The sequence below is a fragment of the Anas acuta genome, chromosome Z, assembly GCF_963932015.1.
Source record: "Anas acuta chromosome Z, bAnaAcu1.1, whole genome shotgun sequence".
Lineage (NCBI taxonomy): Eukaryota > Metazoa > Chordata > Aves > Anseriformes > Anatidae > Anas > Anas acuta.
Genome location: NC_089017.1, coordinates 55,800,830 through 55,813,013, shown reverse-complemented (window position 1 = coordinate 55,813,013; position 12,184 = coordinate 55,800,830). Strand labels below are relative to the sequence as shown.

Sequence of the window (12,184 nt, the reverse complement as noted above, 5' to 3'; positions counted from 1 at the left end):
TTTTTAATTATATATTTTCCCAAATAGACAACAGCTAGTGTCTCTCATCTGAATTCAGTGTTCACCTCCTTGTTCTTCCAAAATGTTGCCAATCAAACTTCCCAAACTGAAGAATGCCAGAGTGCAAGTGTTAAATCTGAAAACCAACAATTTCTGTGCTTTTCTTCTAGATCCTGTTGGTGGATTAGATGGAGAATGGCAAAAGTGGATAGTGCCATTAGGGAACATGATACAACATCATAATCCTTAACACAGAACTGCTGCCAGAAAAAAACAAATTTCTTTTGTCTTACAGTATCAAGATTTGGGCCGTTTAATCACAGCGGCACACTCAAAGAGCATGCTGGATCTAGACTAAAATTTCAAGTTACAGAAATATCACTTTTGAATAAACATGATGAAAATTTTAAAAATGTTATATTTCCCCTTTGTGGACATGACTAAGAATTCTTTCTTCCTCAGCAAAAAAGCCTGAATGAGATCAGAACCACTGCTGTTTGCCAACCATAACTCAAATAACACATATGCCACGACCAGATTCAGAAAATCATTCCCTAATACCAGTGAGGTATTAGGTTCATCAGGGAATGGGAAGATATTTGCAAGTATAAATGTCTCTTCTATTATAAAGGAAATCTTTTGCAAAATCATCTAAAGAGGTAGAAAATAGATATGATAGAAGATATATATGTATTATTAGAAGATAGATATATATAGTATATATATATTATTATATACAGAGAGAACATAGATATTCTTCAATATCTACAAGCATACATAAGATTCCTCCTCATATACACAGAATTCACAAATTTTGTTACTATTCTACACAGGTCTTTATCCTGTGATGCACTATATAGCCATTCCTGACATTGTCTTTGGTGGAATTTAACTTGATGAGATTTTGCTTTCTACAAAATTGAGTCCCAGGTTTCTTCCCTACTTGTCTCAATAAACTTACTACCTATGTGTGTATTGACAATATGACATAATATCCTTGTTCAAAATTTCAAATTTTGTGACATTTATACCTTGGTTAAGTTTCCTTTGTAGCTGGTGGCTCAAACCAAAATCCATCAGTCACCTGCATCTCAAATTTGGACTAACTCAATGATTGCACAAAAAATATGAAACCTTTCCTTCCTCATTCTTCTAACGTTCACTTGCAAAAACATTACTTAAAAGTTCACTTGATGCTAAAACCCCGAGATATTTTAATCAAGTCTCCTGGGTTTTAACACTCTTTAAAGATCTCATTTCCTAGTTTGCTCTAAGATCTAGTTGTGAGACACACCAGTTAGTTACTCAGCATTAGTAAAATGAAATTGCAAGCTGCATGTTCATTTTTGATTCTTTACTATCATACAGGATAGGACAGGTTAAAGTTCATTGAAATAAATAGTAACCTTTGATCTAGATTTTTCCCCTCAAAGCTGCAAATGTGTGAGTGCCCTCAGCTGCTGCAGTCATAGATGAGAATTCAGCACACGCCCTGTGAATTTACCTGACGAGGAATGGAATAGAACTGTAGGCATACAACAAGCTTGAAGAGGCAGAAAACTGAAATAAAAAATAGAAACATACAGGGGGTACCAAAGATAGCTTGAGGAAAATGTTCCTATCTAGACAAGATAATGGCCAGTCAGAAGAAAACAACCTATTATAAAATGTGATGGGAAATTAACTTAGATACTGCTGGATGAGTTCAAAATTACATATAAAAGGTATGCTTGTAACTACCCTAATTACAAAAAGAACATTGTTAAAAATTATTTCAAATTCAAAAATAATGAAAGAAGTAATTTAACCCTCAAGCAGAAACCTATCACTTTGACACTAATAAAAAGTAGGCAAGAAGGAATATGGTTTATTTTTAGTGACAAATATAGAGTACTGAAAGTACACATTCAAAAAAAAAAAAAGTGTAATCTTGTTAAGTTTCATCAGCTAAGAAGTACAATATATTTTACAATGAAAATGCTTAAATGTCTTCTTCTGACTTATATTTCAAAGATACTCTGAATTCCCTAACATCAGTAGCTCATTCTGCAAGTCAGGTAGTTGAAGACCTGGCCTCAGGACATCTGTGTGCAGAAATTCACTTATGACACAAAACAGAAAAGGTGCCACCAGAATAAGCATGCAGGAAAACCATTCTGTATTCAGCTCATCCTCTGAGAAGGAGAGGAAGGACAATGGTGTGCAAAGAGAAAGAAAGTCCCCATATGCATCTTCTCTCAGGAATGTGATTCACACTGTTCTGAAATGTTGGATAGCAGCAACACCTCCCCAAACAGTACAGCAAAAGAGTTAAGGGGATGAACACTGGCTTGCCCTAGTTTCATAAAGGTCTTTTATCTTATGAAAGAGGCTGTATTCTGGCTTGAAGAACAATGGAAGTATAACTGAAAAGGTGAAGGTGTGGCAGAGAGGAAAAAAATTCTTCCCACCAATACAGTCATGGGCCTTGAAAATTGGATCAGATATGTAATCACCAGCATACAGAGAAACTGTGGAAAAGGCAAAATGAACACTTTAGTATTTGGGCAAAATTGACAATATTGTTTTTGTTGCTTCCTCTGTTCTTGGGAAAACAGATAACTGATACCTTTATGCTGGTCTGTGACCTGGAAGATTAAGATTCATTTTCTGTGTGCTGGTCTGACTGCCTGCGTAATTCTTGGTATGCCAGTTAGAGACAGGCTTTCAGGTATTCAGGTATTGCAAGAAGGAAATAAGCTTAGAAGCTTTGGGGTTTAATTTAATTTAATTTAATTTAATTTATTATTATTTTTTTTAACAGTATAACTCTAGTGGGTTTAATAATTTCAAAAGGAACTAAATAAAAATGTTTAAGTGCTTTTAAAATCCCACTACCCTTGATTATGTACTTTCAAAGTGTCTCTGAAAGACCTTTGTTAAATGAAGAGATAATACCTCCTTGTGTCAATGATACACTGTGAGGACAGATCTATTACTACAGTGTTACAGTAGCCCTTAACTCGGGATGTATAAAACAAGCAGACTACTTTAAGACAGTTTAGCAAAGTGATGTCTAAATGCTTCTCTTGCTAGAAGCAATTTCTTTAAATTGCAGAGGCCAAAATGCTTAACTGGTGTCAGCACGACATTACTTGACATGGTCTGTTGAGAAGACTGTGTAATTATCTGTTTTGGAGAATGACCCACTGATATATACTCCTTTATTTGGGAAAGATTACTCTTCTGCAGCAGTATTTTCCAGACAAATCCTAATGGTAACTCCAGTTCTGCTCACAAACACCATTCTGCCATGTTTTCAGTCCTGTCTAGCACAGTATCTCAGTTGGGCTGCAAAGATCCCCGTTTGGGAACAGCCACTTCCACATCTTTCATAGCTTTGGCATGGATATTGAGTGTCAGGTGTAAAAGCAAAAATCAATACAACCCTTCTAACCAGGGATCTGGTACCACAATCTAAACTTGAGCTAGTGCATGCTCATGTAAAGTCCAGCTTTTTGGCTTTTGTACATCTCTGTTCCATTAATTTCAACCAAGCTAATACAGTTCATACAAGCTGGAGATCTTCATCTTCTTCCTGCCTTTTAAAATAAAGAGCTGAAATGTCTTCTGAACCGTCTTTCAGAAAAACATAACCATATTTTTGCAGAAAAAGATGATTAATGGAGAACCAACCTAACTGGGGCACTCCCACTGAAAGAAAAAGTCAGCAAAAAAATAATAATCTGACCTAATTTTAAGAACACAAATGGATTATGTTGTGCACTAAACTTAAATATATAATTTAGACTACACATTAACTTCTCCTCACTACTAGGTACCTTCCACAGATGTCAGCCATCACCCCAGTCCTATCCTGGGGAGCACCTGGCACCTCTGAGACACTGCATCTCCTCCAACAATCTGTACAATTCCTGCCTCTACACTGTCATCCACCTCTCTCTTGCATGTTTCTTTTCAGTTGTTTTTTGTTTGTTTGTTTGTTTGTTTGTTTGAAGAGTCCCACACTCTAGGAATACAGACAAAGTCAGTCACATCCCATCTGCATTATTAGCACACTGCTGAGTGCTTATGTCTGCTTCAAGATCTTTGCAGTCTTTCTGCTACCTGACTGTTTCACCCCAAGCATCTGCTACAGGCAACCACAAAATGCCACAACCCAAAATACCTGCAGCTGACCCTGAATTTGGACTGTCAGGCACATCCTTACTAACATCTTATTATCACAAGTTAAAATAGCCTCCATATTTCTATTTATCTGAAATCCTCTGAATATCCCAACTGGACTGTTTCTTCTTGTCCAGCACGGTCCCTCTCATCTGCCCTGGAAGCCATCAGTGCTAGTATATAGACTAGAAAGTCAAGAAATTAATTTCTTAGTTATTTCCCAGCATCTGATTGCTGGTTTGATGAACATACAGTGTGGAATCATATGGGAGAGTTACAAGTGACAAAGAAAAAGAGATAGTGTGCAGAAATACTGTATGCAGCCATTAGAAGCCATCATCTTCTCTGCTCAAAAATCTTACTACCTTCCTCTAGGTGGCAGAATATGAAATAGTTGTGCAAAAATTCAAATTCTTGAAAACCATACAAAATGCAGAGGTAAAAGCTATATCACAAACTAGACAATCTACTAGGCCCATGCTTTATTCTGCTCTCTCTCAGTACTACTGTCATTATGTGTATGTGCAATCTGAAGAACAGTGAGAATTAATTTTTGGTTGGCCATGTTTTAAACTATGCTGTCTACCTTCCTTATAGTCCACACTTTCTTGTGATGAGTCTTGTTTATCACTTCTGCATAACATCAGAAACTGTGATGGGTCACCTTCAGGCAACAACTGGAAATGAAGCATAGCTATTTTCATGACAATCTTCTGCAGGAATCTCTCATTCAAATTCCTATAACTTTTTACACCATCTAAAATGATTAGTCAATCTATTATCCTTTTAACTTGAGGGAAAAGTAATGCACTCTCTTTAAGGTTCCAAGCAAATTATTGTGAATTACTCTGAAAAAAAAAAAAAAAAAAAAAAAAAAAGGGAAGCTACACGAGTGCCAGTGATTACAAATTACTTTTAGGGCTAAAATGATCAGGTTTTGAGACTGGACAGAGTATTTACTTCACTAGAATAGATGACAGAGTATTAAACGTATTGCTGATTGCCATTCTATGCCACTTTTTACCCTTTAAAGTGCCACAACCATAAAAAAAAAGATCAATACAAAAATAATTACAGGAAGGAAGTTGTGTGCGTTACCTCCGGTGAACTTTTCTGTTTCTTTCATACCTAAGTATTTATTGAGCCATTACAGGTGAAAAATTAGATGTTAAGCATATAAGGCTAGATAATACTCACAGCAACTGCCTCCAGGATTTGTTTAACAGCATCAGCAGCATCTCGTTCACTGTAATAACCCTTTTCCACAATCCTACAGAAAAAGCAATGAAAGAAATTGCATTCAGGATTATGCATCAAGGTAAATAAACTATGCAGTCAAAAGCTTCTTTTGAAAAATGAGCTAGACAACAATCAAATTTAAATACTCCTGGGAGTCTGGAGTGCCCTCTAAAGCATAGAAAACAGCCCTTTTGCAATTCAGGTTACTTTGATTCCAGCTAAATGAGAAGCTGAAGTTGAGATATCAACTCAGCAAGAAGAAATAATACATACATATAGAGCTGAAAGGGTTTGGAATTCTCTAAAACTCATGGAATCTGAATTGCTCTCATATAAAACTAGGCATCCTTCAAGAACTGCTTCTTCAGATTTACATTTCTCTCTGTACCTCCTTTGTTTATTTATTTAAAAAAAAGCATCATACCCTGTCAACACAGATCTGAACTGTATAGAAGAAAGGATTGGTGTCAAAATCTACCAAATTTAAATTATCCACTCAGTATCACAGCCTGAACAATTGTCTTTCGTACCTAATCTGCAGAAAATCAGGACACTGTTGTGGAAAAAAAAAAGCAGTTTCATTAAAACTTAAACTTTTTTTTTTTTCTTAATGTAAACTGCCAGTATACTATATTAATTTTGTACAAATTACATGCAATACTGTGTTTGTAAACATGCTGACCACATGTAGCTTTTGATGAGTTCAACTACTATGTGTTCTGAACATCCTGAAAAATCTCCTCTGCCCCCTGCCTTTGCTTTTGCATCAAGTCACTTACAGAAAAACAAACAAAACCCCAACTTTCTTCTTTAATAATATTATCTCCCTGCAGTGTGGGTTAATGCCATTTTCTGGGCTGCCCTGTTAAAGCCCTGCTGCGTTACTGCATGCTTCACTTTTGGAAGAACATGGGCCTGAGTGCTGACTCAGGATTTTCATCACATGTTCTGCAATAATAGAAACTGACATTACGGAATAAAGCACAACATGAATGCACAGTTCATTTCAACAGCAGGAGAACCAGATTTGCACAGGGACATGTAAGAGATTAATGAAAGAAGAACATACCACTAACACTTATTAACGGTCCATAATAATGGTTTGGCAAGAAACCCAACAGTCTTTTTACCTTCATATTTAACTACACACATTATTTGTGAACCAGAATAATTCTCCCTCAAAGAATTTGACCTAAAAGATGAAATCTTTGACCTGAAGTTTTGATTTTTCACCATATTCAGTTTTTGAAGCCCAAGAAAACACAGATAATGTCTAGAAATTGAACCTGTGCTGCCTAGTCATGTATTTCATCGAGTGATCTGCAAGCATACAAACTAACATTAGAATACAATGCTCAAAGAACCTCAAGACTCTGGAGAGGAACAAGCCTAAAATGTCTGAAGTCAAGAGTTATTGGAAAGACCTCCTGCCTCAGGGTCCAGAACTGGATTCTGCTTATACCAAGAACAGTATCCTCCTTTCTCCCTACTCATCCCACCCTTTTCTCTTAGACAAGTTTTAAAGTATGCAATCAAATGCCACATTACACTTGAAAGCACAATTCTTCCTTGCTACCTCAGGCGCTCTGGATTATCCCTGTCTGGTAGGTTACACTGAGAGAACCGAGCCCAGTGACCCTTTTGCCTAGGTCTTTGTTACCCTGTAGTGTCTTGGCTTCCTCCTTCTTTTGAATTTAGTATTTATTAATCTATATGAAAAGTATTTAGGTTTAGCCAGCAATTTCCTGTCTTCAGCATTTGTAAGCACTTCTGAGAACACTGACTTCACTCCCATCCCACCATCCCTCTTCCCTGCTAGTGTTTTGGGTGCTAACCTGCTCCTCCCACCATCCCACAACAAGCATGTTAAAAACACTGCCCTTGTCCTTCAGGATTTAATGTATTAAAGACTTTCACAGCATAATAATTTTATTAAGCTTACAATCTTTAGTAAAGCATGGCAGACAGCAACAACAACTCAGGATATTCTATGATTCTATGAACATTTCAAAGTTGTTAATGAGGTAATGAAACCAGAAAGCCTGTGCTTCCCTGCTGCACTTAGGATCACATTGCTTCTGCTAATGACCAGGTTCTTGAGGCTTGGCAGTGGGAGTGTCCCACTACTGGTAGGTCCTTGCAGCTACAGCAGAGGGGCTGTGCTAGTTTGACCCCCTGCTTCCAAATTGCCATAGCTTTTAGAATATATTCCACAAAGCGCTGTAGGGGAAAACAAACAAAAAACAAAACAAAACAAAACAAAACAACAAACAAACAAACAAACAAACAAAAAACAAGCAAACAAAAAGCACGGGGCCTGTGGATGTGTTGTACACCAGCCAAGCTGCTGGAAGCTCTCAGGGTTTAGTTGCAGTTCTGGTCATGCATGCATCCCCTGGGAATAGCTGGAGTCAACACAATCCAATAGCTGCAAGACCACCTTGTGTATCTCAGCTTGGACATGGTCGAGGCAGAGGCAGATAGTTTTAAGGTTGCACCAGGATTTTAAATACTCAGATTTTCCAACATAGGCGTTTACAATCAGAGAAATATATGACAATTCAGTTACAGTTCAATATACCTTTCTCCATCTAACAAATGCCTGATTTTCTGATTTTATGGTCTATAGTCCAGTATTTGCTCTATTCTTTCTTTTCCAAACAGATAAAGATAAGAATTAAAAAAAAAAAAAAGTTAAATGCAGCCACGCAACCTTTTTTTTTTTTTTTTTTTTTTTTTTTCCCTCCAATCATCACAATCACAGAAGTATTAAAGCTCCTGTCTTCCTGTCAATTCCCAGCAAATGCTGAAAATGTAGCTACCAATTGCCTGTCTCCTGGAAACATGGGAGATCAAAGAGATGCTCAGGACGGGCACCTTGACCAGCGCATGTAGGTCAGAACTCCTTGCCTCACACAACTATGTATCAGTATTGATAGGATATTGTTTCCATTATTTACATTTAAACACTCAATGGAAGAAGCACACAGATGCTGAAGATGAAGACACTGTGAATTTACAATTTACAGTAAATGGATGTAATGAAGCATGGGCCCATATTTCAGGGGAGCAATTCAAGACAACTGTAAAATTATTGTGCAATGCGCATGGCTCACCAGCTGAAGTTACATGTAAGTAACATGCACTGGCAAGCCAATTACACCTCATGTCACATGCAGTTATCTTACTCATTTTTCAGAAGTCTAGAGCCCAGAGAGATTGAGAATACAAACCTTACTCTTAATTAATGATAATCCTGCAAGTAGATAGCCTAGTCTTCTGTAACAGCAGTAAATGAAATAAGACATACTTATTCATACTACAGATGAAAATTTATTTTTAAGGGTATTCTGCTTTAAAACTGAAACCATCTCTTAGGCAGTAAGGAATAGTACTGAAAGAAGACTCCTGTAGTTTAGGTCTGTTAATAAAGCTGGGGTATCATCTGCATATCTATTTTTTGCATCCTCCTTGTGATAAGTTTACATAAGACAAAGGGTAGGTGTGCCAGTTTGCTACCTGAGACTAGTGAAGCTTCTTTACAAGGATTTTTCAGTTTCAGCTGGCAGCTTAACACTGACTCATTGCCCTTTTTTCTGTAAAGGGAAGGAAACCTGCAGGAATGACTTATTTTTTTATTATGGAAATTAAACAATTATTTATACCTAGCTTACAGAATGATCTTTCAGAAATGCCTACATGAAAAAAAAAATAAAAAAAAAACAAGCCTTCACTGAGAGGACAGAAAAACAAGAATGGTAATGGTAAGGAACTAATTAAATCCTGTCTTTGATATGCAAATGAAAGAGCCTGGTAGGCCAGAAGAGTGTTTGAGAGAAAAACTGGGAGGAAGGCAGAAGGGAATGGCAAAGAATGGATACAGAAATCCCATTTTAAGAGTCAAAGAAAAATTGGGTTGGAAGAACACTAAATTTGCTGGCACAAACATTCAGCAAATTCAAGACAGAACTTCACATCAATAATGACTTTCTAGAGCAAGCAAAAATATCATATTAATGCTATAGACAATTTATATTCCCATACCTACCTGTGTAGAACCACATCCATGCCTGTACATACAGATTTAATGAAATATGCCAATTCAGTTGTTTACACTTGTACTTGGCCAGACACATCTAACAGAGTATATACTGATGGACATCAAGCTGCAAGTCTCCTAAAATGCCACCTGGTTTAACCTTACCTTTCCCAGCACGAATGAATGAATTTGAAACAAAACCTACTCCTGCTATAAGGAGAAGCATTTCCCAAATGTATCTCCCCTGCTCTCCTGTATGGTAGCTAGGGGTGCCAGTGCTCAGATAAAGAACAAAACCATCCATCGTGGCATACTGCCCCACAAACCAAAAGGTAGCCCGGGGAAAGGCTGCAACTTTTCTCCTGTGACTAGCACTCTTGTCTATGCAGCAGGCAGATGAAATCTGGCAGCTTCCACATGGTCATTAAGAATGCATACTGAAATGTTTAATAACTTGCAGTAGCACTTGCCAGATCCCACCTGGCCTTGGTAACGTTTCTGTTCATTCTGAGTACTGTGAGGCTTCTGACAATATCCTTTAGTTTTCCAGGCAGCTTGCAGTGTAGACACTGGACATCTATACTGTTGCTCTACTATGGAAGTGTGAAGCATCCTTTGCTTCTTACAATGTTTTCATTATGTACATCTTCATCAGAGTCTATATCAGCATTGGCATAAAGTCCTACAGATGTTCACCACACAACTGCAGCCTGCAGTATATTTTGGAAGGACCATACACTGCATTTTACTCTTGTTGGGACCTTCTCCTTATGACTTGCTACTCAACATTCATATGAAGCCACTGAAATCAATAGGGTATCACTGCAAAAGAATGTGGCCACACTTGCTCTGCAGAAACTGTATTACTCATGTGGAAAACAATAAAAGCAGGAATGCAGTCCTGTTAAACTAAACACATTTGATCTAAAAATCAATGAGGAAAGAGATGGGGAATCCCAACATGTCATTTCAGAATCCATTTTCAGAGATGTATTAAAATTATATTGACATACAATTGTGCAGTTGACACATGTACACGTGTCTGGTAGATGTATCTGGGGATTGATGACAAGCATTTTAGGCAACAAGTGGGAAAAACCAATCCCCTACTAAAGCAAGCAAGTCAACATTTTATCACAGAAGGACCAAGTCGCCTGCTGCCCCTCCATCGAGGTCCTGGCCAGGCATGAGGAGGGGCTGGGTGTCCATCCCTGTCCATCCAGTGCAGTCCTGGCATCACTCCAAGCCCTGCACAGCAGCAGGTGCTATAACTTGTGCCAGGATGTGGAAAAAGCAATACAGTAGAGGAAACAAATTACACTAGAAAAGGTTACTGCACCAGCTCCCTCACCCAAAGACTAAAAATCTATTGGGAAAGTTTTGCTTTTCTCGGGAAGGGCAATCCCGTGCAAAGAGCATCTCTGCATTTTTAAACAAAAACTGTTCCTGTGATTCCTTGTGACCAAGTAAATCTTACCCACTTTAACAAACCGACCTGTTCCTCCTCCACTCTCTACATTGACTCGTTTTCCTATTCTTAGGTTTAATTCCCTCCTTCCTACCTACACAACCCACCCTACACATCCTCTAGTGTAGCCTGAAAGCTGAGCATGGAAAGTCTGTTTCTTGCTTCCCTTACCTCAGATTGATAAATTAAGTTAATTATTATGCAAATCAATCTAAACAGTTACTCAAAAATTTTCAATTTCTAGCCATCATTTAATATTGTTGCTATAAATAATATTTCTCCACACAGTGGAATTGGATATATTTCAGTATTAAATAGATCGAGAAACATACAATTCAGCTTGCAAAAGGCCTCCTGAATATATTTAGTTGTTCAAAAGAGTAAAATCTCATGTCTACTTTATACTACCTTACCAGCTTCCAATATAATTTCTCTTTATTTCTTCATGCTAAGTTCATATTTGATATTTATATTTTTTTGATCATTTTTTATAAATACCACAATGTCAGAAAAATAAACACTATTCTCAGGATCACTTTCATTCTGTCTCTGGCTGAGTTTTATCTTAAACTTTCACAACACATTACGAGTGGTCTTCATCCCATTACATCACGTACAGTATAAATGAGACACTAGCCTATAAAAATACAAGATCTGTTTCAAGGGCAGTATGTTCTAACCCATTTTAAAATATTTGCTTTTATATAATCAATGTTCATTTATCTAAAATACTTTAGTTGCCATGGAGCTTTTCTCTGTATATATTCACTTAATTCTTATGCAAAGGTAATTCTAAAATGAAATTGGAATTCTACGAAATAAAATAAGACTGAAAATTAGTCAGAAACGGGAAAAAAATGACATCGCTTTATTCAAAAGCAAAAAAAAAAAAGGTTTCCATGAAGATCACCTTCTCAATGAGTGACTCATAGATATATTGGCTTGTACATGTACCTAGGTGGTTTCAATTCCTTGTTGCTTTAATGTATTTGTTTAGTTAAAATGTAAGCCTTTCTTTGACTATTTATGTATTTTCCTTAATGCAGCACTGAAAAGTAATAAATATAAACACCACAGCTCTGATTATGTTATCTGATTCTCCATTTTTTTATGAGCATTCTCATAATTCCTTACAGAATAGCTGTACATCACTAATGACTCAAACTGTCTGCCCTTAATCTGAAAAAAGATAATGGGATATAAAGAATTAGCTTTGGATCTGTCTACAGGTCAATCAAAGAAGACATTTTTTGTTCAATAGCTTGTTTAGA

At 37.0% G+C, this 12,184-nt stretch overlaps 1 protein-coding gene across 1 annotated transcript in view; it reads right to left on the bottom strand.

The window, feature by feature from the left end:
* The window catches only part of CAMK4 (calcium/calmodulin dependent protein kinase IV), a 163,897-nt gene that overhangs the window by 55,993 nt on the left and 95,720 nt on the right, over nt 1–12,184 (bottom strand). Inside the window, exon 5 of the mRNA XM_068666747.1 lies at nt 5,365–5,437. Coding sequence (XP_068522848.1) covers nt 5,365–5,437 — 73 coding nt within the window. The remainder of the gene's footprint in view (nt 1–5,364; nt 5,438–12,184) is intronic.